General features: G+C 51.0%; 1 protein-coding gene across 1 annotated transcript in view; it reads right to left on the reverse strand.

Annotated features, from left to right (window-relative positions):
- The window catches only part of Gli2 (GLI family zinc finger 2), a 216,292-nt gene that overhangs the window by 24,825 nt on the left and 164,044 nt on the right, over positions 1 to 27,423 (reverse strand). Inside the window, 2 exon segments of the mRNA NM_001107169.2 lie at positions 7,112 to 7,297; positions 8,498 to 8,700. Of these exon segments, the coding sequence (NP_001100639.2) occupies positions 7,112 to 7,297; positions 8,498 to 8,700 (389 nt within the window).

Below are 27,423 nucleotides of genomic sequence, written 5' to 3' on the forward strand. Positions count from 1 at the left end.
AGGAATTCAGCCCAAGTATTTTACCCATGTATACTTCACTGATTCAAGCCCTCATCCTCCTCATGAGGGAACCTCCATGGCATGGCCATGGATCTAGGGACTTAGAGGCCAGTGGCCCCATTTCCAGTCATGTCCCAAGGGCAAAGCCAAGGTCTGGGCTTTGAGTTCCCCAACTGGGGAAGTAGAATTGTATCCTGGTCAACTCAGGTTCACCCAAGAGCCTCTCTTACCCAGTTCATTCCCAGCCTGTGCTCAGCAGCCTGTGGGACCCACAGTTGTTTGCCTCAGCCTCAGTCTCCCCCTTGTCCCAGGCCGGGCCTGGATTCCTGCCTGGAGCAGTCCCCTGAGACCCCAGCGATGTCTGCCTCTCTCCTGTGAGATCAATGCCATCGGTTTCTGAGCCTCCCCACCCTGGATCCGTGGGCTGCATAAAGAATGAGTATCAGGATGGAGGTGACATCTAAGTCACATTAGCGTCAATATGACAATAAAACACACAGCTGGGAGGAGTTAGAGGGCTGTGAGCAGACAGTACTTCAATCAGAACATTTCAGTCTTCTCAAGAGGTATGGGGGGAGGTGGGCTGTGACTGCTGCCGCCCTGCAGAGACACTGCCAGTGTCAACAGCGTAGTGTGAGAACGGTCCATGCTTGGGACTGGCCACAAGCAGCGAACTCCTCCATCTCTGCAGAGCCACAAGCAGAAGAATGGATAGCCTTGCTTCTGTTGCCTTCTTGCTGCCTCAGCTCTTGGTCTGAAGAAGGAAGGACATCAAGGGAGAGGCCAGATTGTACCAGAACTCGGGGCTCTGTTCCCACCCTCATTCTGGCCCAGGGTGTAGAGTGGCACTAGGAATGGGGCTATAGCCCACTTGGTAGAGTACTTGTCGAACATGTATGAAACCTTGGGCTCCATACACAGCAACACATAAATTGGCATGATGGTACAGGCCTATAATTTTAGCCCTTGAGAGGTAGAGGCTGGGGGATCAGAAATCCAAGGTCATCCTCAGCTACATAGTGAATTCAAGTCTAGCCTTAATTACATGAGTCCCTGTCTAAAAAATGTTCCATTTTGTGATGGTTTGTATACTTTTGGTCCGGGAGGTAAGGCCTTGGTGGAGGAGGTGTGTCACTATGGGCGTGGACTTTAAGACCCTCATCCTAGCTGCCTAATCTTCTGCTAGCAGCCTTCAGATGAAGAAGCAGAACTCTCAGCTCCTCCTGCACCAGGCCTGCCGGGAAGCTGCCATGCCCCCGCTTTGGTGATAATGGACTGAACCTCTGAACCTGTAAGCCAGCCCCAATTAAATGCTGCCCTTCTAAGAGTTGCCTTGGCCATGGTGTCTGTTCACTTTTGTGAAACCCTAAGTAAGACGCATTTTAAGAACCATTCATTTAATCCCTGAAGTCAAGTCAGGTATGAATGCTAAACGCACTGTTGTGCATTGGGTCCTTGACTCAGGTAAAACGATGCCATTGAGTTGGAGAAGTAAGGATCTGAGGGCTCAGGGTGCCTCACAGTTTGGCAGATCCTACCTCTGTGCCTCTATTGGGCACGCAAAGCCTCTGGTACGCTCTCTGCTCTGCCGGGTGTCCCCGTCTGGAGACATGAAGGCAGGTGCTGAGAGAGGAGACTGAGAGGACAGGTCAGGTCAGGTCAGGACCTGCATCGGAGTGCTTACCAAAAAAGGGCCTGGTGCCTGGCCAGACAGACTGAGAGGGAGGACTTGATAGGGGGTTCAGCTTCATGCTTAGTGCCTAAAACCTGGCCTGGCATCATGTTTACTTCTTTGTGTGTGTGTGTGTGTGTGTGTGTGTGTGTGTGTGAAAGAGAGAGAGAGAGAGAGAGAGAGAGAGAGAGAGAGAGAGAACATGACACAAACTGGACTCATCTGCAAAGAAGAAACCTCGACTGAGAGATTGTCTCCACCAGCTTGGCTGCAGGCAAGTCCTTGGCAGCATTTTCTTGATTGATGATTGATGCGGGGAAGGCCCGGATCACTGTGGACGGTGCCAACTCTTGCCAGGTGGTCCTGGGTTGTATCAAAAAGCAAACTGAGCAAGCCCTAGGGAGCAAGTCAGCCTGCATGGTTTCTGCTTTAGTTCTTGCCACCAGGATCCTGCCTTGGGCTCCTCCCCTGGCTTCCTTCAGTGGGGGACTGTCCCCTGGACGTTGTAAAATGAAATAAACCCTTTCTCCAACAAGTCGGTTTTGATCAGTGCTTTATCACAGCAATAGCGAAGCCTAACTAGGACGCGTGCTGAGTAAGCAGACAGTGAATGAGTGTGCACACCACTTCTTCTGTCAGAGTATTGAGCAAAAGGGAACTTGGTAAGAAAAAGATCTAAGTTTTCCAGGAGGGGACTGAAGCATCCTGTGGGGGTGGGCTGCAGAAAATACAGCGGTTTGCAGGGGCTTCCCTGGTTCGTGCGATCTATTTAAGGGGAGAAAGAGGATTGGGGAACACCTTGGAGGCAGGCTGGGCAAGCCTCAGCCTTGTTTAGCATCTCTTTCAGAAACAGCAGATTGAGCATCTGCATAGGTACCTAAGCTGGGTGGAAACACCCCCAATACTTTCAAAACTCTGAAGCCAAGTTTGAGCCTCTGCCTTCTACTGATTTGGACCAGGCTGGGGTAGATCTGAGATGGCTGAGGGTGGTGCTTGCGGCCAGGTCTGACATGGTGTGAGGAGAAAACCAATTCCCATACGAGTACCGTGGCAGGTATGTTCCTACAGGCACGATAAATAAATAAATAAAATACAGAAGCTTAAAAAAAAAGAAAGAAAAGTCTAGGTCTAGCTCAGTGGTAGAGTAATCACACTTAGCATGTGTGAGGCCCTAGGTTCCAACCTGAGAGAAAAATAAAACAGTAAATCTGCCTGGAAAACCCCCGCTGAGTGGCATCAGCAGGAGAACTGGAAGACTGTTATGACTTGGTGTGGTTTTCTTGGGTTTATGAAACCAGTCCCCAGCACTCCCCAGTCACCACCCCAGTCCTGCTCAGGTGTCTGGGGATCTGCGGATCTGAATACAGAAGAGGAGAGAGGAGGTGGCTGTGGTAAGTTATCCAGCCTTTGGAGGTGGCTGTTCCACCAGCCATGAACTCCTCTTGCCCGGGGCCTTCCTGTTTCTTAGACAGCTGCAGCCGATATTGGATGTTCTGGGGAACAGAGCTGTCTCTAGTCCCTTCGAGGCCAACCATAGCTGCCAGCAGCTCCCCTGTCCCCTCCAGTGGTTTCTGCTCTAATTAGCTTGCATCTTTCTCTCCCTGGTCTCCTGTGTCGGCCAATCCTGACACATCAGGTCTTAAAGGCCATGAGCCACCCGGTCCAGCAGCAGGGCTGGCTGTCTTAGGTCAAAGAAACCCAGGTTGGCTACAGTTGGGCGCCTGGAATTCTGCGGGCACCTCAGGTGCCCAGGACTTGATGCCCATGATGCCTTTGGAGCTGCACAGTCCTCAAGCCCTCAGGCATGGCAGACCAGCAGATCCTTAGAGCAGAAGCATCAGGGGGACCTGCTCTGGGATGAGGCTGCAGGAAGAAGGCAGTGTAAAGAGCCACCTCTGTCCATCCCACTGGTTATCTGACAACATACTCAAAAATAAATAAATAAATAAATAAATAAATAAATAAATAAATAAATAAATAAATAAATAAATGGCATTTCCCCAGGAGACTCACGCTGGGAGAAGGAAAGGGCTGAAACCTGGTGCTGCTGGAGGGGGAGTGTGTCTCCCAGAAAGAGATTTCACACAGTTCTGATAACTTGCCAGACCACTTTGCAGGGAAGAGATCTGATGGCTAGACCACACCTTGACCAGGACTACTTAGCCATGTCTAACTCTTGCCCTCCATGTAAACCAGAACATAAACCTCTCTGTTCATCTTCCCAGTGGCCATAGTGACTAACCCCCTCTCTCTGCTTTTCACTGCTCCTGCTCTGCTTAGCTGGCATTGAGGATGGGCTGCTGAGTCTGGCTTGCTATTGCTGCCACGGTACAACAGTAACAACAGTACAGGGAGAGAGGGGACAAGCCGTGCCCAGCACACCCAGCATGCCCAGCACGCCCAGCACGCCCAGCACGCCCATGGACGATGGATGGGGAGGTAAAGAAGACATGATGCTCACGGCCCGGGTGGATGCACTGGTTGATAGAGCTAAGATATGGGCCCCTGGCGATGGGGGTGGATTTGAAAGAGGAAGAGGGAAACGGGTAGTGAGAGGTCACATCCAGCATTAATTGAGCACCCAGTGTATACAAGCAACTAGGCCACATTTACCTTCATTCTACCTTTACTACATTCTCCTTCAGTCAGCTTCATGTACCCTGTGTCCCACTCACTGCCATCTCTAGGCCACGCTATCCTGAGAATGGTGGGGAACAGCAGGACATGGATTTGGTCCATAAGTTATCATACTGGCTCCCTCTGCATCCTGCCCTGCTCCTCTCTGCCAAATCCAGACCCAGCTGCCTTCTGGAGGATAGAGCTCAGGAACTGGCAACGGATGGTGTGGCTCAGTTAGAGCAAGGCTTGGAACTCCACCTAGAGGCCTGGGGACCTGTCCGCTCGTCCTAAGCAAGGTCCTCACTGCAGCCATAGGAGAAACACTCATTCCTCCCTCTGCTGCATGCATGGCACCTCATGGAGGCACATACCCAGTCAGGCGCTCAGGATGCCTGTCACAGTACGACTCCTGTCTGCCCAGCTCTGTTCCTGCTGTGCGGGCCACCTGCTCAACTTGGTCCTCTAGCCACAGCATCAAGACGTCTGTCCACTTGCCAGTGATGTCCCAGGTCCGGCTCTAGGTCTTGGAGGGGGGCTTCCCAGCATGGTAGACGCTGCCATGTGGGCATGACTCTGCGCTTGATCTCAATGCTATGCTCAATACCCTCCTGCTGTGTAGCTGTGCTGGGTTTGCAACACTGGGAAACACCACATCCAGGACGCACCCTCCCCAATTCCTGATTTCACTGTGCCAGAGACAAGGGTGAGAAAAGAGCCCCACAGATGGGACTTAATACCATGCACCGTGCTGAATCCTGGACCCGACATTCCCTAGGGAAGGCACCGAAGGGAGGGACAGACACTCGTCTAAGTGTTGGCAACACGGTTTTGTCACTCAGGAGCCTCCCATGAGGGAGGAATGGCAGGGATGAGCAGAGCAACTTGACCTTGCGTCTGTGGTGGAGTGGTTTGTTTAATCTCAGAGAGGCAGGAAGCATCTAGGCAGACTTCCTGGAGAAGGAGCACTCTCAGTCCTGCCTCTGTGGAGAGATAGCTCAGATGGAGCTCGGCCACTGAAGAGAGCTGCAGTGGCGGCTGTGGTAAGAAGCCCAGGAATGGGGCCTATGGTGTGAGCCGAGGCCTGGATGACATGGGCCCACCCTGAATCTTGTACCCTCGACGGCCTCTTAACAGCTGCCACAGTCCGTTTCCAACCTGCTACCCTGCAGGACCAGATGGCCTCTCTGCAGGTCTGTCTCCTCCCACCATGCGTCACTGTGTCATGAAGATGCTGCTCCCAGCAGGGCTAGAGGACAGCAGCCGGAAGGCGGCACCAGCCTAGAGGTTGACAGTGGGTCCCCACGCCTCTACCCCACATCCCAGGCATCCTTGGACAGTTCTAGGGTTGCAGGTGGAGTGAGATCTAGTTGGAGTTGGGCAACAGCATTGAGCTTTGCTTTGCTTTCCATGGTAGGGGTTGTGTGCTGACCCAGGGTCTCCTAGTCAGGGGTTATGACACCCTGGGAAAGCAGCCACATGGATGACTTCTAGTGAGAAGAAAGGGCATGGTGTTTGATGGGCACTTAGAACCTCATCAATCCAAGACTCCTGACCTTCTGCCCCACAAAGCGGCCTAGCACATGCCCTGTCTTCATCACTGAAGCCCATTCTATCACTTAGGCCCTAGACCTTGGCATTGCTTTTGACTCTTTATGATGGTTTATAACAGCTGTTAACTTGGAAAGATCACCATCTAGGACACGTGTGTGGAGGATTTTCTAGAATGTACTGACTGTGGTGAGAAGGTCATTCTCTGTGCTAGGGTTCCAGACTGAATAGCAAGGAGAAAATGGCCTGTTCCTACTTCATGACTATGGATGCGATGTGACCGGCTGCTTCTCACTCCTGCCACCATGCCTTCTCCACCATGATGGACAGGATCTCCTTAAAGTGTGAACCACAACCAACACCTTCCTAAGCTGCTTTCATCAGGTTTTGTTTACTGGGGGAAGGTTAGATATTTGGTCACAGCACACAGTACACTAAATAATGAATACCTCTTTCCATGTACACATCTCTGCTGGGAATGTGTCTTACATCTCTACCCAGTCATCACCTTTAATCCGATTCATCTATAGCTCAGCAGTGGGGTCTACTGCTGCCTGCCCCGACTCAATTCTCAGATCATCATGAACAAGATACTTTCAAATGGAGCATCAGATCTCTTTACTTCTCTGTAAATCCTCCCCCAAATGGTTCCACAGCCTCATTTACTCTAGCAAAGGACAACTCCTTAATCAAGTTCCAACTAGATGGCACAGCCCAGCCCGGAACACTGGTCTCAGCACCACTCCTGCCTTTCACCTGACTTCTACCAATCACACTGAACCCAGCAGGAATACTGATCCTCTGCCAGACCCCACTGCACTTCTCCAAGCCAGCATGTGGGCTGGCCCCTTCGGTTCTGTGCTGGAATAGCATCCTCCCCACCTTAGTGAGGGATACCTTTGACTCTCTATGTCCCAAAACTACATGTTAGTATGCGACTCCATCCCTATTTTGTCTACCCCATTTCATCTTAGCTTACCAATCCCCAGTGGTGGGTGGTGTCTGTACTTCCCACTACAGATTCTTCCCAAAAGTTAAGCGAGTGCGTTCCATTCTTTGTGATAGCCACAGGTCACCTATCCTATCACTTAGGCCCAGTCCCCATGTCTGGCAGTGTAGATAGTGTTGGGGTGCCGGGAAGACATCTGCTTGTGTCTCTCACTTCCAAAGAGACAGAAGAGACAGAAGACCTGCTTTCTATGACTGTCAGTCAGTCACCCTCATCCACCCTATCCCCTTCCCCTGCCCCATGTTACACCATCTGGTACTCACCATCCACAGGGTTGAGGTAGTCATGGAGATGGGGTGCGCTAGCAGCACCGCCACTTTGCATTAGAATGTCCCCGTAGGGTGTGGGGTGGCTTGCCATGAGGGTCATCTGGTGGTAATAGTCTGAAGGGTTGGTGCCTGGGGCAGCGAGACTAAATAGTCCCCTCTCTTTCAGATGTTCATGGGCCACTGTCACAGAAGGCAGGAGAAGGAAACCGTCAGAATCTACTGTCCAAGGGAGTGGCTCAGCAGTTAAGAGCACATACTGCTATTGTAGAGGGCCCGTGTTCAGTTCCCAGCACCCATGTTGGGTGGCTCTCTACTACCTACTAACTCCAGCTCCAGAGGATCCAATACTTACTTCCGGGCGGAACCTATGCAAACATGCATGCACACCCACATAGAATGAATATATATAAATAAAATCTTCTTTTAAAAAAAGGATTTGCTGTTTAAGGAAGGAAAAAATAATCCGCTGTTGGCCTGGGGCCTCAATGCTTGACCTCCTAGCCAACCCATCACCTCCTGTGCTCGAGTGGAGACCAGAGGTGAACACCGGATGCTCTCCACTGTCTTTTTGAGACAGGGCCTCTCCTTAAACCTAGACCTCACTGATATCACTAGACTGGGTCATAAGTGAACCCCAGTCCCTGCCTCCCCAGTGCTGGGATTCCAAGTGCTTGCCACTGGGCCTCATTTTTTGATTATTTTCTCTTTGAAAACTTGGGTTCTGGAGGATCAATGTCATACTTACCAACTGAACTGTCTCTTCAGTCCCTAGGAAAAGTTTAGATCTGAGAGAGTAACTATATTATGTGATTCTACTCACTTCTAGTTCAAATCAACCTGTTCCAGTGAGCTGGTCCATCCTTTCTTGAGCACCTAAGTCTACTCTGCCATTCCCTGGGGAATGAAGCCTTGGCTGCCTGTAACTCCAGCTCCAGGGGATTCCTGGGAGTTGGGAGGCCATCTGTGTTGACCATCACAGGGACAGAAAACAGATTCAGGCAGCAGTCAGCCCTGCCCTGCCTCTCCTTTGATGCTGAGTTCAAGGAGAAATTCCCACACAATCTCTTACTTAATACTGGCTTCCACAGCCTTTGGTGTGTTGCAAGCAATATTCTGCCCCTGTGATGTGGCTGCGATGGTCTGGACATGAAACATCTCTCAGTGGCTCATGTGTTGAAAGCTTGGGTACAGAGGTGGTGCTTTGGGGGAAATGAGCAGATCATGAGGGTTTTGACCTAATCAACAGATGTATCTATTGATGAAATTGTAATTTTACATGTTATTGGAGGATGATGGAAAACAGGCTGAGTGGACAAAGCCACTGGTCACCCCTAGCACCACGCCCAACGTCCCTGCCGCTTTTGCACCAACACTACTTACCATCAGCAGGGCTGAGGCCCCTGGCGGCAGAGATCATTGAGAGTGTGGGGCTGCTGTGCACAGACCGGAGGTAGTGCTCCATGTGGGGGTTCATGTAGGGGTGGTGGGCGCTGAAGGGCGATTCTCCAGGGCCAGCAGGGTGTGGAGAAAGTCGTATCAAGGAGATATCTGAGATGACAGGACTGCCACTTAGCGTGGGAGGCCTGTGGAGGCAAAAGGTGATATTCTCAGAAAGAGCCGTGGGGCACAAATACCACACTAAGAACCCCAAAACCACAGGAGTAGCCCTCGACATGTGCAGGCACCCACAGACTTCCTTCAGAAGCCTATTCTTTTAATTTCCTATGCCAAACTCTCTTAGTCAGCTCTAGCTTAGAGTCAGACCTCAGAAGAATCAGCCAGTGGACCCGGACTGGAAGCCTCATGGGGCTTTGAGAGATAGAGCTTAGTGGGTAAAGTGCCTACCTCGGAAGCCTGAGGATACGAGTTCAATCCCGAGAGATGATGGTAAGAGCAGAGAGTGGTTGGTGTGGGCTTGTAATTCCAGCCATGCTGAGATGGAGGAAGAGATGGGCTGACCCTTAGAGCATGCAGGCTGACCCTTAGAGCATGCAGGCTGACCCTTAGAGCATGCAGGCTAGCTAGTCTAGCTGTTTGGCAAAGTTTAAGGACAATAGAGACCCCTGTCTCAAACAAAAAGTGGACAGCACCTGAGGAGTGACACTTAGAAGTTGTGTTCTAACCTCCATTTTTTTTTTCTTGTTCACACCCACAGAAAGAAGGTTACATAGCGGCCCTGTCACTGCGATCCTTGTGGTGGAACTCTGGATACCCCCTTTGGGGTTGCTGACCCTGAGCTCAGCTGACCACATGTTTGGGTTGCAACCCTCATGTCAATGCATAGGCACCTGCATGTATACTAGAACACGGAAAGTACACAGACTGTGACAACACTAAATCCAGGAATGAGGTCCTAAGAGCTCATTGCTACCACATTGAGCAAAGGGCTACATCTGTACGGGCAGATGTTTGGCGTCAGTCAGATCACCAGGATTCAGAAGCAGCTGAAGGAGAAATTCAAAATCCAAGTTAAATCTGTGTGAGGTGTGTGTACACGTACGCGTGTATGTGGAGGCTGGAGGTCAGGGTCAGTTGCTGGTTCTCAGATGCTATTCCTCTCGCTTGCTGGCTTTTAAATTTCTGTTTTGAATATTATGTCTACCACTGGCCCGGAACCCAAAGAGGTTAGGCTAGCTAGCTAGCGAGCCCATGATCCCCGTTTCTGTCTCTCCAGGTTTGGGATTGTAAGCACACGGCCCAACACCATGCTCAGATCTTTTACGTGGGTTCTGAGGGTTAGTTAGTCTTCCTGCTTGGGAAGCAAAAACTTTACTCCAACAGCCCTGGAATGGTGTTCAAGCTGGTGAGCTGAACCAAAATAGAGAATATTGTTCTAGCTCTCCTTATGGGGTGGTGCTTTTCATTCACAGCCTCCGGTCTTGAATGTCCTCAGCGGTCACGTGGACACACGGCTTGGTTTCCATTGCTTGGGATGACCGCACTCAACATGTCTATGCATTGGAGGCTATGGCTTTTCTCAACATTTAACGAGTCTTTTAGAACCCCTGGTCTGCTGACCTAGGCCTCTAGGTTTTGGAGACACCTACTCCAAAATCGATCCTCCGCACCGCGATTCATTTTAATCGTCAATTTGGCATGACTTAGAATCAGTTGGGAAGAGAGTCTCAGTGAGCGATGTCTACAGGAGGCTGACCTGTGGACATGTCTTTCGGGGAATTGTCTAAGTTAATTGCTGTAGAAAAAAAAAAACCCAGTCTACTCTGGGTGGATCACTTCCTAGGCAGTCCTAAACCGTGTAAGAGTGGTCAGATTGAGCTGAGCAAAAGAAGGAAGAAAGCCGTTCAAATGTGCACATGTGTATTTATTTCTCTATGCTTTTGAGTCTGGGTGTGATGGGACCGTCTGAAGTTTGTGTCGCGACTTCTCCACAATCATGGACGGTAACCTGGAATCTATGAGTTAAGATAAATTCTTTCTCCCTTTTTGCTTTTGGTTGAGGTGTTATCACAGCAAAAGGAAATGAAGCTCAGACAATGATCCTCCTCCAAAGTACGCGTGAGCCACAGCGTGTGAAGCCTGGGACGGCACCACAGCAGCAGCCTGGATTGGTGATGCCGTGTGGGGTGCCATCCTGAATGGCCACAACAGTGGACAATGTGGTTACTAAGAAAACGAGACTGAATGACTCAGCGTGTCCAACTCTGTATGAAAACTAGCCTGCTTCACAAGGCAGCATGGTGTATGACAGGCAGGTGACAGCCAGATGCACGCACATCTGAGCTTTACAAATGTCAATCCATAGATCCGGAAGGAAGCTTTCAACTATGTCACTCTTTAGCATCTGTGATGCCAGAGCCTTGGTCTTGCAAGCCCAATGAGCTTGTCTAGCTGTGAGCAGTCCTTGTGGTTTTTCCACAGCCCTAGACACCTTCCTTTTATCATCCTCTATCGTGTGCAAATCCCTTCTCATATCTGAAACCTGGGCACTGTGGGATCCCTGGGGTAACTCACTTCCTGAAGCTCCTTCAGAGACTTATTTTTGCACCCCTGGCAAAGAACACTAGTAGGGTCTCAGGTTGGTATGCCTGAGCCACTGGGTTCTGCCCAGTAGCATGGCTTATCCAGGCACCTTTGAACATGCACACCTGTCCAGAACAGCACTCGGAAGGTGCCCAGAAGCACCTCCCCAGTGGACTACAAGCTCATGGGCAGAGGAAAGCCTATGGCATAAGTCACAAGTCACTTTCAACTGTTGTCATGACCAAGCCAGCTGCGGAGGGATCCACCTATGGGGAACTGCACTACTTTGAGGCTTGATTGTGGCCCTTTTGTAGAGAAGTTGCTTTGTGTCCCGAGGGAGTTGGAGCAGGGCTGGCTGATGAACTTCAGGCCAAGTGGGTTCCTCTGGCTCTGGCTGTGACTGTGACAGGATGGACATCCATGTTCTCACCGCACACAGGCACTTTTGGGGAGAGGAGACTCAGGCAGAACAACTGCATGGCTCCTGGGGATAGCCTGAGAGGTTAATGGTGTGTTGGAAGCTGGGTGCACTGCAGGGTAGCGCGGCAGGCTGGGGTTTGAAGACTCTTAGTCTGTATGGTCAATTTGACATAACCTGGCATTGTCAGGAGAAAGATCTCAGCGAGAGGCCATCTAGTTCAGGTTGGTCTGTGGGCAAACCCTTGACCTGTTAGTTGATGTGGAAAGACCTAACCCACTGTGGGCAGGGCCATTCCCCAAGTGGGGATTTCTGGCTGCATACTATAAAGAGCAGGTTAGATGCAAGGAAGCATGCATGCGTGAATGTATTCTGTCTGCTCTTGACCGTAGCTGTGATGCAATCAGCCGCTTTTGGTTCTTGCCTGGATTACCCACAATAATGGATTGTGACCCGGAATCCTAAGCCCTTCTCTAAGATGCCTTCTGTCAGTGTATTTTATCACAGCAACAGAAATCAGACCAAGACAAGGACGCAGAAACTGGTGGCTGTAAGTGGCTCCAAACCCAGGAATGGGACCTCCTTGGCATTGACGTGGCAGTGTGGTCTACCCACAGCTGGGGCCCCGAGACACTCAGTGATGACATGAGGATATCCACCACCATGCTGAGACCACACAGCAGTCCCAGGTAGGCTGTCGGATGTGAGCCAGATCTCTCTGGACTCTGGGGCAGGAGGCAGGAGTGAATATTGTCAAGGTAACATGCAGTCAAAACTGGGGCCACTCTGTGAGGGAAGGAGAGTGCCCAGGGTGGTGTCTGTTTCCCACACAGAGGAAGAGGCTGTCTTCAGAGAGTAGTTGCTGCCTGTAGGGGAAGAGGAATACTGCTTCACTTCCTCCAGGTCCTCCTCCATCATCAAGGAAACAGGGAACCTGAGTTCTGCCCAGCCACTGCATTCCTTCTCTCAGCCCCAAGCTCTGTGGAGCACACAAGTTCCCTGCAGGGCCTTGGACACCTTGTTATGGTGGTCATCAAGAAAGATGCATTGCTACCAACTCCTGTACAACAAATGGCCCTAAGGAGGACATGGGCCCAGAGAGCAGGTCATGACTGGCCTCGTGCCCTCAGCTGGGAGGTGACTGGGAGTGAACTGGAGCAGAGCTTGCACACTGGATGGTGTTCCCAGTCTCCGGGGCTGCCCCACTCTATTAGAGAACAGTCCTTGAGGACTTCTAGTCTGCTGGTGGCCATGGCTAAGACACCCAGAGAAGCCAATACAGCTTCCTCAAACTGGTTTACCAGGGAACAGTGGGGTGATTGGCCATTCCCTGACGACAGATTTGATCAAAGGTCTGGGGAACAAGTCGTTACTCTTCCCCCAACGCCAGATAGGTTGACAGGCTGGGCCTGCAACAGTAGGATCTGGGCCCTGGAGCCATGGGCCAATGAGTAGCCCTCGAAGTTTTGTTGGGCATGTTGAAATTAGGACTCAATTTGGGAGGTGTCAGAATGTGGACATGGGACTAGATCTGGCCCTGGGAGTCAAATCACGCTATCCACTTCTGAACTCACAGAGGGTCAGGCTCAGAAGAGCTCTGGGTTGGACAGAGGGAGAAGGCAACAAGAAGGGTCAGCTATGCAAGGTACTTGATCACAGACCGGGAGTTTGAGGGCATGACCATACGCACTTGTGCTGTGGGAGGTTGGGAAACCTGAAAGAGACGCCCAAGGAGGGAATGGGACCAAGAGTCGGAAGTGGAGAAGTGGGTTGAAGACGGGATGTCTCGGTGGGCAGTGCTGGCTGTGCAGGCACCAGGATGAGTTTAGATCTCCAGCATCCATGAAAAAAGCTAGGCATGACGGTGTGCGCCTGAAATCCTAGCAGTGGGGAGGCAGAGAGAGGCCATCTCTGGGGCTCACAGGCTAGCCAATCTAACTGAATTGGATGGGGACAACTCCAGGTTCAAAAAATAAGGAAGAGTGATCCTCTGACCTCCATATGTCTATGTACACACGTGCATGGGCATTTGCACCCACTCAAGCACGCCTTCCCTCAAATATATATAAGGATGTCATGAACCTCACCCGAGAGACAGATTGAAAAAAAGCCAGCCTCTGCTCTCAGGAGGTCAAATTGGACATGCTCACTGGCACCCTCCCCCAGAAACTCTGCCTGCTGGTCCTTCTGGGGCTCCACTCAGTCGGTCTCCAGCTCACCCTGGGGTGCTGGTGTCTGAGAGGCCACCTTACATGCTGTAAGTGGAGTGTGAGTTTGAAGTCAACAGATGGGGGTCTAGGTCTCAGTACTGCCACTCCTGCGTGACCTGGTACCACACCCCTTAGAGCCAGGCGATCCTCGCCTGCAGGCTGGTGCGGATGTAGATGGATGAGCAGGTGCAGACAGATGAAGGGAGCACAAGAAGGGTGGGGAGTAACAGTCTTTAGTGGGTGTTCAGCCAGCATTTCCCCTTCTCATACAACATGAGAGCTCAGCAGGGGGAGCACACCCGCTCACCCTTCTGACACCCCGACTCGTGCCCCCTTCCTACATGCCAGCACAGGAGCTCTGGCAAGAGACAAAAGGAGAGGCTGAGGTGGTGAGAATCCCACATAGCCGGCCACGTGCACCGTAGCACCAAGACTGGGCCTGAGCTAGCACGCCCAGACCCTTGGTAATGGGTCCCCGAGGAGACAGGATGGGAGTCATGTCTTCCTGGAGGGGAGGGATGAGGGTGATGCCGGCTGGGTGTATGAGCAAGGCTCTCACAGACGTAGAAATGAAGGGAGGGCCTGGGCTTTGTAGCATGGGACAGCCCTGGGGCAGGAATGGACGTGTTCCTTCCTAATGGAGTGAGAGGAGGGAAAGGAAGCAGGGGGAGGGAGGGCTGGGGCTCCAGAGCCCCACCCAGCAATGCCAGTCTGGGAAAGTGAACAGTGTGCTGACTCACCCAGACTCAGCCTGAGCACCAGGGTGGGCCCTGATCTCCCACCAGGGAAGGGAGAGAGTGGAAAGATCTAGACCTGAGCAGCTGAGACAGGGCCATGAAGCCCGAGTCAGGCAGGAGCCTGTGTCCCATCTCACAGACAGAACTACTGAGACCCGAAGCGACACTGGCATGGCTCTGAGGAGGCCAGTGCAGGCAATAAGCTGTAGCACTACACGTCGATGGTCCCCAGCCTGGTTTAGGGGCCTCCGAGGATGACATTTTTGACTGCCAGCCTACACATCTCCTGGGCTGGATTCTGGGGTGACCTGTGGCTACAACTCCGACCCTAGCTCCTGCCTTTATGTCTGCATTGTCTCAGCCACTCCCATTTCTCTCCCAAGACCCGTCATCAGAAACCCCTTGCCAAGGAAATCCTCACCCCTGGTCCCAGGGCAAGGTCAGGTACCTCGTGAGGTGCTGCTGTGGAAGACGGAGCCTTCCCTAGTCTGAGTTTAGGAGATGACTGGGCTCCCTTGGGAGGAACTACATGTTCAAGCTTGTCCTATCTCCCCAGTGGGTGGACAGCACCAGGAGCAGGCGCCAACTAGGTGTGCTTGCCAAGTTCTAAACCTGTGCCCACTAGGAGGCTTGGGCATGCTACTATGTCAAATGAATGGATGATGGATGGAGGGATGGAGGGGTGGAGGGATGAAGAAGGATGGATGGATAGATGGATGATGGATGGATGAATTATGGATGGACAGATGTATGATGGATGGGTGGGTGGATGGGTGGATGGATGAATGATGGATGGTGGATGGATAGATGGATGGGTGGATGAAGAATGATGACAGATGGGTAGATGGATGGATGATGGGTAGATGGATGGATGAATGGATGGATGGATGGATAGATGGATGGATGGATAGATAGATGGATGGTGGATGGATGGATAGGTGGTGGATGGATGGATGGATGGATGGATGGATGGATGGATGGATAGATAGATGGATGGTGGATGGATAGATGAATTATGGATGGACAGATGTATGATGGATGGGTGGGTGGATGGGTGAATGGATGAATGATGGATGGTGGATGGATAGATGGATGGGTGGATGAAGAATGATGACAGATGGGCAGATGGATGATGGGTAGATGGTGGGTGGATGGATGGATGGATGGATGGATAGATGGATGGTGGATGAAAGGATAATGGCTGGTGGATGGATGAATGGTGAATGGATGGATAGGTGGATGGTTGGATGAATGGATGGATAGATGGTGGATGGATGGATGATGAACACCCAGTGAGAATACCATGCATAACAGCAAAAGACCTGGGTTCCACCTCAGCTCAGCTCAGTTTACTCTGAGCTGTGTAGTTGGAAGAAAACTGTGCCCTCTTTGTGCCTGCCTCTTTGTGAGACAAAAGCAACCACAGGAGTGATTCTGTGGATCGGGTGTGAAGAAAAAAAACGCTTGCTGAAGATGTGAAGGAAGCTGCTGACGTTGCCAGAACACACATCTGCAACCTGTTTTCTGGAACCTATGGTCAACTGTATTTGGGCAACAAAGGACACGGCAGACATGACAGAGGCCAGGTTTGCAATGACGTGAGTGGCCAGCCCTGAGTGTCATCGCAGGGTCCTCAGAGGTAAAGGAACACAGGCTCAAACAGAGAGGGCATGTGACCTCGAGGCAGAGATCACACCGGGGAGTCCTCAGCTGAGGAATGCTAGCCACCGCCAAAGGCTAGAGAAGGCAGAGAAAAGCTTCTCAGTGAGCCACTACAGCAGTCTTGTCTTGCCATCAGCCTGGTGAGGCTTCCCTGTGACTTCCTATCCCCAAAGTCAGGAAAGAATACATTTCCACTGCTAAAGCCACTACTCTGTGTAAGCTTGTGGTTAGTAATGATCCTATCGAGGGATAGGATCAGCCCTTGAGGGGCGGGAGGTGTCACCTTCCTCATCCCAGTGTCTTTGGTGACTTATGGAACTCCCAGAGAGCAAGGCTCCAGTTATTTCTGGAGGTGACCCAAGTCCTGGTGGGTGCACCTTCTGTGGCAGGCAAAAACAATGGGAACCCCTTCATAGCACAAGTCCTGTGTTCCATCCTGTGTTCTTACAGGGCTCCAGAATGTGCCTTCCTGCCGCCACTGGGATTACATGGTCACTGATTCCTCATGGCAGAAACCACTTGGCGTGACACACCAAGCCCTTAGGCTCTGGGGACTGCTGGCCTGCGTGCTTCAGCTCCACTTCTGGGCCAAGATGCCTGCCACCCACCAGGATCACAATGCTATGACAGAAATGGGGAACCTGTGCCCTCATGCTGTGGCTAAGCTGCTGGGAGCCAGCGGTTGCTAGCACCATGGAGTGTGTGTTCTCTTTCTGCCTCAGGCAGGGCCCACTGACCTGTCAGGGAGGGAAACTGTATTTCCAATGAGCCCTTGCAGCTCGGTCTCTCTATTTATCCCTCTGCTGAGGTGGGCAGGCCTGTGTCTGTTCTTGTAGAGCAAGCAGGCCTGCATCAGTTGACCGGGCCATCTCAGCACCCAGAAAGTTCCCTCCAGGCTCACCAGGAACCCCGTGTCCTTTCCGAGGATTGGTTGTTGCTCTGGGTTTTGTTGGGTTTCTCTGTTTTGTTCTATATAGGAAACTTGATATCGGCAAGCTTGCTCATTATGCTCTACTCTTTACACATCTACTTGGAAAGCTCCAAAATCATATATATATATATATATGTATATATATATATATATATTTTTTTTTTTTAAAGGCATACATTCAGGGCAATTGTACTTTCAGAAAGTCAGCAGGTTCATTATTTGTTTTGAGTGGTACTGGATCTATTTCTTCATTTCTTGTACTCTGGACTATACTCCTGGCCCAGAAAAAAAAAGAAATATTTTTTTCTAGTGTTATATTGCTAATGGAGGTGGTGGTACATTCATTCCTTTAATCTCAGCACTTGGGAGGCAGAGGTAGAGGCAGGAGGATCGCTGTGAGTCTAGTTAACGTAGAGAGTTCTAGGCCAGTCAGAGCTACAATATGAAATCTGTCTCAAAACCAAAAGTAAGTGTGTGTGTGTGTGTGTGTGTGTGTGTGTGTGTGTGTGTGTGTGTGTGTGCGTGCTCCTGTGTGCGTGCATGTACGTACATGGCAGAGAACGACCTTTGTTATTAATCTTCAGGCATCATCCAGCTTGGTGTTTTGAGACAGTGTCTCTCTCTGGTCGGGAATTCACAGACTGGGCTAGACAGGCTCGCCCAAGTAGAGCCAGATCCACTGGTGTTTAACTCCCCTGTCCTGGGATTCCTCCTGTGTGACACCACACCCAGTGTTCCCTTTCTCCTTCTTTCCAGCGTGTGTTCTGGGAACCACACTCCCTGACTGAACCCTCTGCCCTGCTGTGTCGCAGCCACTCAACCCTGTGGGTGGGATCTTCTATTGGCAAAGTCACGGAGCAAAAAAAATCTCAATATACTGGATGTCGAGAATGTGAAACCCCTGTGACTTGGAAATTCCACCCCCCCCGGGGTGAATTACAGAACCCACCACACACAAGGAGCCCAGAGGACAGGATGTGAGTGTCCCCCATGCTGAAGGGCACAAGTGCACCCCAGATGCCTGGAGATACAGACTGCTGCAGAGCATCGGGAAAGAGTGAGCTCACAGTGAGCAGATGGACAAAGGACTAGAGGCAGAGGAGATAAAACACTGACTGTAAAGTATGAAATTCAAGTTCATAAAGAAAAAGCCACAAAGCAAAACTAAGCAATACACCGTTAGGGAAATGGGCAGCCGTAATATATAAAATGCTCATACCGGCCAATAACACTATTAAGGATGTGTGCCAAAGAGAAATCGCCATGGAAGTTGGGGACAAAGAACTCATGATCATAGACAATAGAGAAGTGAGAGACCTAGGGCAGGGAGGTTGGGACATGGAGCTCCCAAAGTCCGGGCTCATCCCTAGAGGTGGAGGCAGGAGGATCAGGACTTCAAGGTTGTTCTTGACTACACGGGAAGTTATCCTGAACTACATGGAACTAGAAATAAAAACACATTAATAATCAATAATAATATATAAAATAAGCCAGTGGTAGAAAAAGGCTGGAAACCCTCATTGCCTGGACTTGATACAGCACACAGAACATACTCAAGAAAAGTCCACAATATGTAAACGTGTGAGAGCTAGTGCTACATAAACAACCTACGATAGGTCATGTGGTTCCTGGCCAGCGCTTTGGGGGTTTATCTCTAAGCACTAGTTGTGGCAGTTGGTTTTAATTGTCAACTTGACACAATCTAGAACCACCTGGGGAAAGTCCCAGTGAAGGATTACCGAGATTGGGCCATTTGGTGGTCACGTTTTTGGTGAACTGTCTTGATTACTGTATGAGACTGCCAACCCCCACCTATCATGGATGGCACCATGGGATCCTGAACTGTCTAACATGGAGAATGACCTCAGCACAGGTAGGCATGCATTTATTGGCCTCTTCTTCTGACTGCAGAAGGAATGTGACCAGTGGCTTCAAGTTCCTAACTCCTTGACTTCCCCCGACCTCCCGGAACTGTAAGCACAATAAATCCTTTATCCTCCAAGTTGCTTCTGTCACAGTACTCTACCTTTCCTACAGGCGTGAGAACGACGTTACCTAGCCGAGTTCTCTGGGATGCTTTTCCTTTCTCAGAAACTCTCTCTGTATTTCTAGCCCCGGGTCCCCAGTCCAGTCCATTACCCTGGAATACAAGAACCTGGGTGCTTCAGTGGCTCCCCTGGGACCCAGCCCCAGTCCTGTAACACTCAGGCTGAGCGCCCTGCTCATGCTGGCTGACCTGCCTCCAGGAGGCTTCGCCCAGCCGCCTGTGCTTGATCTTAGGAAGACCCAGATTTGGGAGAAAGGATGGCTGCTGGGATCCAGGCCTCTGGTGAGGTTGGCTGAATGGGTGAACACCCTGGAACGGAAAATGGAGTCTGAAGTGAAGAAATTATGGGAGCTCCTAGAAAGCATTTCAGGGCTCTGCGGTGTCCCTCTGTCACCCGGGTGTCCCTCTGTCACCTACTGGCTGGTGGGCGCTAGCCTTGCCTGGCAGACTCGTTTTGTGACAGATGCACACGTATGCACGCTGGGCCCTGCCGTTCCCCAGGCCTGCTACAGAGCCCGCGTCCTCCAGATCCAGCTCAGCTCTGGCTCTCCGCCCCGCTGCATCCCTCCGCAGGCTTCCCAAGGAGTAATCAGTATTTGGATTTGGATATCTCACTAAGTAAACACTGATGTTTGCGTAGGGAAATGAGGTCATAAAACGGAGGCTGTCCAGAGTGGTTCTAACAGACCCAGCTGCAGCAGTTAACCAGGGTTTGGCCACGCCCACATACTCTTTCTTTATCTCAGAGCCAGAAGGGCAGGAAGGCACTGCTATTTCACACACCAGAGCTCCAGATGTGTAAAAGACTAAAGGAAGGGCTTGGGGAACACAGCTCAGTCGGTAGAGCGCTTGCTTAGCATGCATGAAGACCTGCCTCCACCCTTAGCATGGGGAAAGCGGCTGAGGTAATACATGCCCACAGCTCTAGCACTTCAGAAGTGGAGGCAGGAGGACCAGGCATCCAAAACCATCCTTGGCTACATGTGAATTAGATGCTGGCCTGGGCTACACGAGCTCTTGCCTCAGAAAAGGAAAAAAAAGTTCAAAGAGCTAGCAGAGTGCTTGACTTTCAGGCGGAGAGACGCTGGGACGTGAAATATGGGGGCTTGAGATAGCATAGGGCTTGTTCCAGCTAAGAAGTAGGGCCAGGAACACAGCTGGGCTAGGGAAAAGGCCGGGAGAACCTTGTCAAGATGAGACCCTCTTTGGGAGACCTAAGCACTGGTTACCATCTGGGGATGCGAAGTCTTGGTCCACAGTAGAATCCACCCTTGGCTGAGCACTGCTGAGTGGAATCTTCTAGAAGCAATGTCTTGAAGCCATGGATGGGAATAGGCAGATACTGGTCTCAGAGGTAGAGGGGGAGAAAGAGGAGGAGGGGGGAGGAAGAGGAGGAAGAGGAGGAAGAGGAGGAGGCCGCCTTCAGGAAGAACAGCCTGTAGGGATGGCACACAAACATGGCAGACTTGACAGCTTAGCCTTAAGAGCCGTGTGGAATGTGCTGCTGGCCCATCAAAGCTAGATAGGCTAATCCTGGGCTCAAATAAACTTCTCTCAAAGGCAACTGGCTAGTGCGTGCCTGGGGGAACATTCCCTCCTCGGCCACAGCACTGGATCTGCCCTTCACTGGGTCCAGACAGTCTCCATGGGCTGGCTTAGGGAGAAGAGGCAGGTCCTTCTGCTGATAAACACCATTCCCTCTTTCCTGTGTGAGTTCCACACCTCCTTCCTTCCAGCCTGTCACCCCACAACCTTTCAGCCTGTCACCCTAAATCTGTCCCTCCTTCCCTCCCTCTCTCCCTCCCTCTCTCCCTCCCTCCCTCCCTCCATCCTTCCTTCCTTTCCTGCGTGTATAGGATGTGTGTGTGGCAGGATGCATATATGTCTGTCTGTATGTATGTATGTATATGTATTCATTCATGTATGAACACAGCCGTGGAAGTGCCTCACCTCTTGTACTCACTGTGTTACTGAGCTTTCCTAAAATGTTAGATAAACCAACTCGGGAAGAAGAAAGGTTGGGCTGGAAAGATGGGCTGAAAGAAACCTGCTGAAGCGCTTACCACTCAACAATAAAGACCGAGTTTGACTCCCTGAACTCATTTAAGTAAGATAAAAACGGTCTTTGGAAGAAATAGGATTCCAAGGGCAGCTTAGCCAAATCAGTGAGTTCTAACTAAGCCTGTGAGAGATCCTGTTTCAAAAACCAAGGTAGAGGGCAAAAGGGGAATTGATCTCAGGCCTCCATGTGCACACGTATGTACACACACACACACACACACACACACACACACACACACACGGTTTCTTTTGGCTCACAGTTTTTAAGGGTACAGTCCATCATGGTGGGGGACGGTCTGTGTGATGGCTGGTCACATTGTATCTGGTCAGGAAGCAGAGAGAGATGAATGTTGGTGCTCTGAAAGCTTCGTCTTTGAATCCAGGACTTGGTCCACTGACAGTTGCTGCTTACAGTGAGAGTGGATCTTCTTATCTTACCCTAACTAGTACTTCCTCACAGCACGACTAGAGGTTTTTCTCCTGGGTAACTTTATATACTTTCCAGTTGACAGTATTAACTGTTACAAGGATACAAACACATCCCCATTTTAGAGAAGGGGAAACTGAGGCACGTGGTGGTTAATCAGCCAGCCCTTGGATGTACTGAGAATATATAGTAAGATCCACATCCCAGCCCTACCCAGCCCTACCCAGCTCTGCTTTCATCCTCAGAGTGCAGAGGTGAATGCCCAACAGAACCCTAAGGGAAAGGAGAGGAATCGGAGGGTCACTTCCTGATATGGGAAATCCTGGCCAGAAGCCTGCCCTGAAGCTTCTGAGAACACAAGGCTCCCCATGCAGCCCCATCTCTACAGGACTAACTATATCTTCACTCCCCACTGGCTTCTGCCCCCAGCTGACCCCACCAATGCCTCCCAGAGCCAGGGCCAGGAAGCACCTCTTACAGGAGCAGCTGGCATCCACAAAGATCAAACACTAGGCATCTTATCAGACAAGCTCCTCATTAAACTTTTATGGGCCAGGCTCTATTATAAATGAGCTGTCTGCCCCACGCCACTGAGAATGTTTCTGGGCTGAGAATCTTATGTTCTCAAGCAGGGGGAGATGCAGCAGGAATCACGCTGCCTGGAGTTCAAATCCTACCGCTGCCATGGCTGGGAATGTGCTATAGGTAAACTCTGAAGTGTCCTTAAAGGCCTGTCTAACAGCTGGAGGGCGGGGGCCTGGGAAGTGATTGGATCCCAAGGACTCTGCTTTTCATCAACAGATTAATGAACCATCAAGGAATTAACCCGTAGATGGATACCTAATTGATGACATTACTGGAACTGGAGCCTGGTTGGAGGAAGAAGGTTCGTTACAGGCATGCCTTTGGGGGGGAGGGGGAGGGGGAGGGGGAGAGAGAAAGAGATAGAGGGATGGAGGGAGGGAGAGAAAGGGGAGAGAGAGGGAGAGAGAGAGAAGGAGAGGGAGAAGGGACAGGGAGTTAGGGGGACTGGAAGAGGGTGGGGGAAGAGGACAGGGAAAGAAGAGGGGAGAGAGAGAGGGAGAGAAAAGGGGAGGAAGAGGGGGTGAGGAGTACAGGGAGGAAGAGGGGGAGACATAAAGAGAGGAAGAGGGATACAGAGAGGGGGAGGGGGAGGGGGACAGAGAGAAGGGCAGGGGAAGGGGGGTATTTAGGCATGCGCATGAGCAGGTGAAGACTAGAGGTCCACATCAGGTGGCTTCCTTAGTCGCTCTCCACTTATTTCTTGAGACAGGATCTCTCACTGCCGAAGCTTGCCAATTTGGCAGACGAGCTGTCTAGTAGGCTCTGCCACCCTAGCACTAGGATTACGAGTGCTCACCACCATGATTGGCTCTCTAAAGTGGGTCTCAGGGGACCAAAGTCAGGCTTACATAGGACCCACCCAGGCATCTTCTCAACTCTAAAAGCATGTATTTTACCTCAGGGTCTGTTTCCTGGCTGCCATGTGATAAACGGCCTCCTCCATCACAAGATCCTCTCCATTATCCATCCCAAAAAGAGAGAGTAACACACTCGATGCTGAGGAAGAGGCAGGCTGCCTTCCAGTGCCTTTTTTCCCTCTTGTGAGTGGGAGTGACGGCATCGCCATGTTGGCAGGGCAGCAGTCTCGAGTGCTCTGAGGCTGGCTGACCAAGAAACAGGTCTCTCCTTGCCTGAGGATCCCTCTATGGCTGTGTCACTCTATCAAGGGCAGGCTGTCCACACAGCCTGCTCCAGGCTTCCTAGTCTCCCTCTGTCTGCTGGTCAGTTAATCAGAGAAGTAAGTTGTCAGTCATGTCAGAGAGAGAGTTCCAAAGACAGAGAGCAACATGGTGGTGGTAGGGTGCTATGTCAGGTTTCTGGTGGGTGACCATGAATCCACCTAGCACCTCAGCCTAGGAAGCAGGCAGACACACACTTTCCAAGTCCCCCATCCACCAGGCGTTAGAAAGGAGCACATGCATCTGCTGAGAGGGAGGACGGTTCTTGAAGAGGCACAGACGAAGCTCTTACTATGTAACTCACAAACTGGGGTACAGAGCTACGAACCCAGAGGAAATCAGCTGCATCTCTTTCTGTCCAGCTGCTGCCCTTGGAGAACAGGGGAAGACTGTCACGGGCCCTGGGATCACGCTAGTAAGTCATAGGTGGCAGGTCTGTCAATAACAATGACCCTGGAAAAGCCATCTTCAAATTCCACAGACTAGAAAGTTGGCTAGCTAAGCATAGTCCCGGCAAAGAAATAACCATCTTAAGTGACAGTGTGCCGATTTAAGGGCTGGCACCTCCATTTGTATGTTCCTGCTGGGGACAGGCAGGGACTTACGTGTATAAAACGGTTCCCTTGTGGGAACTTCGGGTAAGGTGTGCCCACCACCCGGTATTCCTTCTACGTTAACATCTCAGTCCAGTGTGTCAGCTTTGCATGAGCTGAAAGCTATACCCCAGAGCCATCTGTCCCCAACCAGAGCCTTTCTGCTCTCTATGGAAAGTGTGGCCTTGCGTGGCTACCAACTAAGCTCAACCCAGGACCAAGTGATCCGCAGGGAGCCATGAGCAGTAGTCAAACACAGAAGGTGGGGTGGTTGGAAATCGTGGAGCTCAGGTATGGTGTCAGACAAGAGACGACAGTAGGACACTGGTCTCTGTGCCCGAGAAGCCATAGTTTCTCCCCAGCTGTCTGCTAGCTCAGATACGAATGGGTTTAGGTCAACCAGGAGGGCCTCAGCTCTGAGTGGGAGGGCAAGGGGAACGAGGGATTTGAATGGCCCCCATTTCTGAGGGGGCACTGCTGTTGTTGAGAAGGTAGCTGACTCCATGATTCCAAAAAGTTAACACACAGCTCTGTGCTTCTTTCCTGGGTGTCAAAGCAGTAGGAAGGTCCCTAAAAACTGGCCTGTGTAAACTGAGGACTAAGTAGATCTGCAGGCTTCATCCTAGACTTGAACAATCTGAATCCTCAGAGCTGGGTCCTAGGAGCAAGCATCTTTAAGACTTGGGTGTAGGGTGAGAGGGGCTGGAGATGGAGTTCAGTTGGTCATGTGTTGCCTGGCATACACAAAGTCCTGAGTTTTGTCCATAACATGGCCTAAGCCAGGTGTGGTGGTGTACCTCTGTCATCTCAGCACGCAGAAGCCGGAGGATCAACAGGATGTTCAGCGTCATCATTGTCAGCTATAGAGCAAGCCAGAGGTCAGCCTGAGCTACATGAGACCTTGTCTCAAAAACGGAACCACCTGTTTGCCCAGGCTGGGATCTGCTGCATTGAGCAATTTCTCTACACTCTCCTAAGCCAAACAACAAAAGCAGAGTACAGGAGGCAGAACTAGCCTCCTCCTGAACCAGTGGCATGGACTCTGTATCTTCCACTCAGGGGCGCAAAGTACCCTTGGCCCAATGTGTACCAAGACTGGTTCTTTCCTGGGGACCAGCCCCACCACACTCTGCCACAGAGCAGAAGCCCAGAGGCAAGCCAAGTGTCCTTTCCTCTCGTATAGATGCTACAGGTCAGTTTGTCTCCACACTCAGCTGCCTTTTCCTTCTTCCTTTGGGATCTTGGGAGCATGTCTTCATAGGGGTCCGAGAGAACCCCTGACTAGCGTGTCTCCCTGTATTTTCCATAGACCCAAGATGTTGCACTGCAAGTTCAGGGACAGTACGGTTGTACATTCACATTGTGAGCAATGCAGCCACGCCAGCATCAGGAAGCAGCGTGTTTTGCTTTTCCCAGTACTGGGAACTCATGCATTGGAGGCAAACCCTTCTACCACTAAACTACAGCCCTAGTTGAATCTTGTTATGTTGCTGAAAGCATCAAGAAATAATCACCCCACAAGGGAGCGGGAAGAGGGTGTTTCTGGGAGGTCATCTAATTAGGCTGGGCAGCAAGATATTTATCCCCAGGCTGAACGCCACACCCAGCAGCTTGTTTGGGGCTGGGTGTTCTAGTCCAGCACAAGGCAGCTAGGACAGCATCTCTGTTAGGGTTGCTGCTGCTGCGAGGAAACACTATGAGCAAAGGCAAGTTGGTGGGGAAAGGGTTTATCTGGTTTGCAATTCCACAGTTCATCATCACAGTTCATCATCAAAGAAAGAACAGAACTCAAGCAGGGCAGGAACTGGAGGCAGGAACCAAAGGCAGGAACCGATGCAGAGACCATGGAGGGGTGCTGCTTACTGACTTCCTCATTACCACTGGTTCGATCTGCCTTCTTCTAGAACCCAGGACCTCCAGCCCAGGGACGGCTTCACCCACAATGGGCTGGGCCCTCCCCTATTGATTGCTAATCGAGAAAATGCCTTACAGCTTGTGTACAGCCAGATCCTATAGAGATGCTCTCTCAATCGAAGTTCCCTTCTCTCAGATAACTTTAGCTGCGTCGAGCTGACATAAAACTAGCCAGCAAAGACACCAGGCAGTCCTCACCATGTTTCCATCCCATGACTCTCTCCTAGGTCCCCAGATAAACCTGACCATCATCCCCGATTCTGGGGCTTTAGGAAGACAGAAGTCCATATTCCTCCACTAGGAAAAAGTCTCCCTCTTCCCTTAGCCTCATTCTGACCTGTGCTGCAGCCCCCATCTTCTTTTTAAGACAAGCCATGTTTGTGATGCAGCCTCTTCTGGAACAGGTAGATGGGAGAGCCACAATAACAATACTTCTAGCAGCTTCTGAACTACCCTACACTTTTCCCTGCTCCCTCCAGTCTCTCTCTCAGAACAGCTAAGGGGCTGGCGAGATGGCTTTGTTGGTAAAGCACTGTCCACCTTCAAGCATAAGGACCCGATCTGAGCCCCAGAACTAATGTTAAACGAAAGGGTCGTGGCGATCACCTCCAGTCTCGGCACTTGAAAGGCAGAGGCTGGGAGATCTCTGACTTCAAGGCCTGCCAGAGCAACACAGTTAAGACTTCATTTCAATTCCCCCAGTCCCACCCCAAAAAGGAGCTGAGGGACCAGGGAGATGACTCGGTAGGCAGAGGACTTATTGAGCAAACCCAAGCACTTGAGTTTAGTTTCCCCGATGGCCACATAAAATTAGGAGGTGGTGGCAAGTGTCTGCAAGCCCAGTGTTTGGGGTGGAAAGAGGCAGATCCTAGAAACTCGCTGGTCAGTCGGCCTGGATGCATTGGTAAACTCTGGGTTCAATAAGAGACCCTGTCTCAAAAGAATGATGATGATGGTGGTGGTGGTGGTGGTGGTGGTGGTGGTGACGACTGATTGATTGATTGATTGATTGATGATGGCGGAGATGATAGCGGTGATGATAAAATGCAGAACCACAGTGGAGGAAAATCCATGGTATGCATTTTAATCTCAGTGCTGCAAAGATACACAGGCAGAACCCCAGGCTTCATTGGCTGGCCATCACAGTCTACTTGGGGTACTCCTGGCCAGTGAGGAACACTTAAAAAACAAGGCAAAACAACAACTCCCAAGAAACAACAGCACAGGTTGTTCTCTGGCTCCCTCCCATGAGCCCTCGGTCACTGGTGCACAGCACCACAGCCACACCAGTCAATAGGCTTGTGGCTGTTACATGACGGCAACGAGGTAGACTCTGCTTTAAGGTCATTGAAAGGTGTTGAGTTTGGCGCTCAAGGGATACTAAGGTAGATTTTTTTGGGGGGTGGGGAGAGATGTATTAGAAGAGTTATTACTTAGCACCATCGACAGACGGACAGACATTAGACAACATAGCAAAAGCTCTGAGGAGTTTTCAGGACCACAAGGCAGAACGGGGTTCCTCTAGGTCTCGGAGAAACAGGGAGACTCTCTGCCACATAGCT

The sequence above is a fragment of the Rattus norvegicus genome, chromosome 13 (assembly GCF_021556685.1).
Source record: "Rattus norvegicus strain SHRSP/BbbUtx chromosome 13, alternate assembly SHRSP_T2T, whole genome shotgun sequence".
Classification (NCBI taxonomy): Eukaryota; Metazoa; Chordata; class Mammalia; order Rodentia; family Muridae; genus Rattus; species Rattus norvegicus.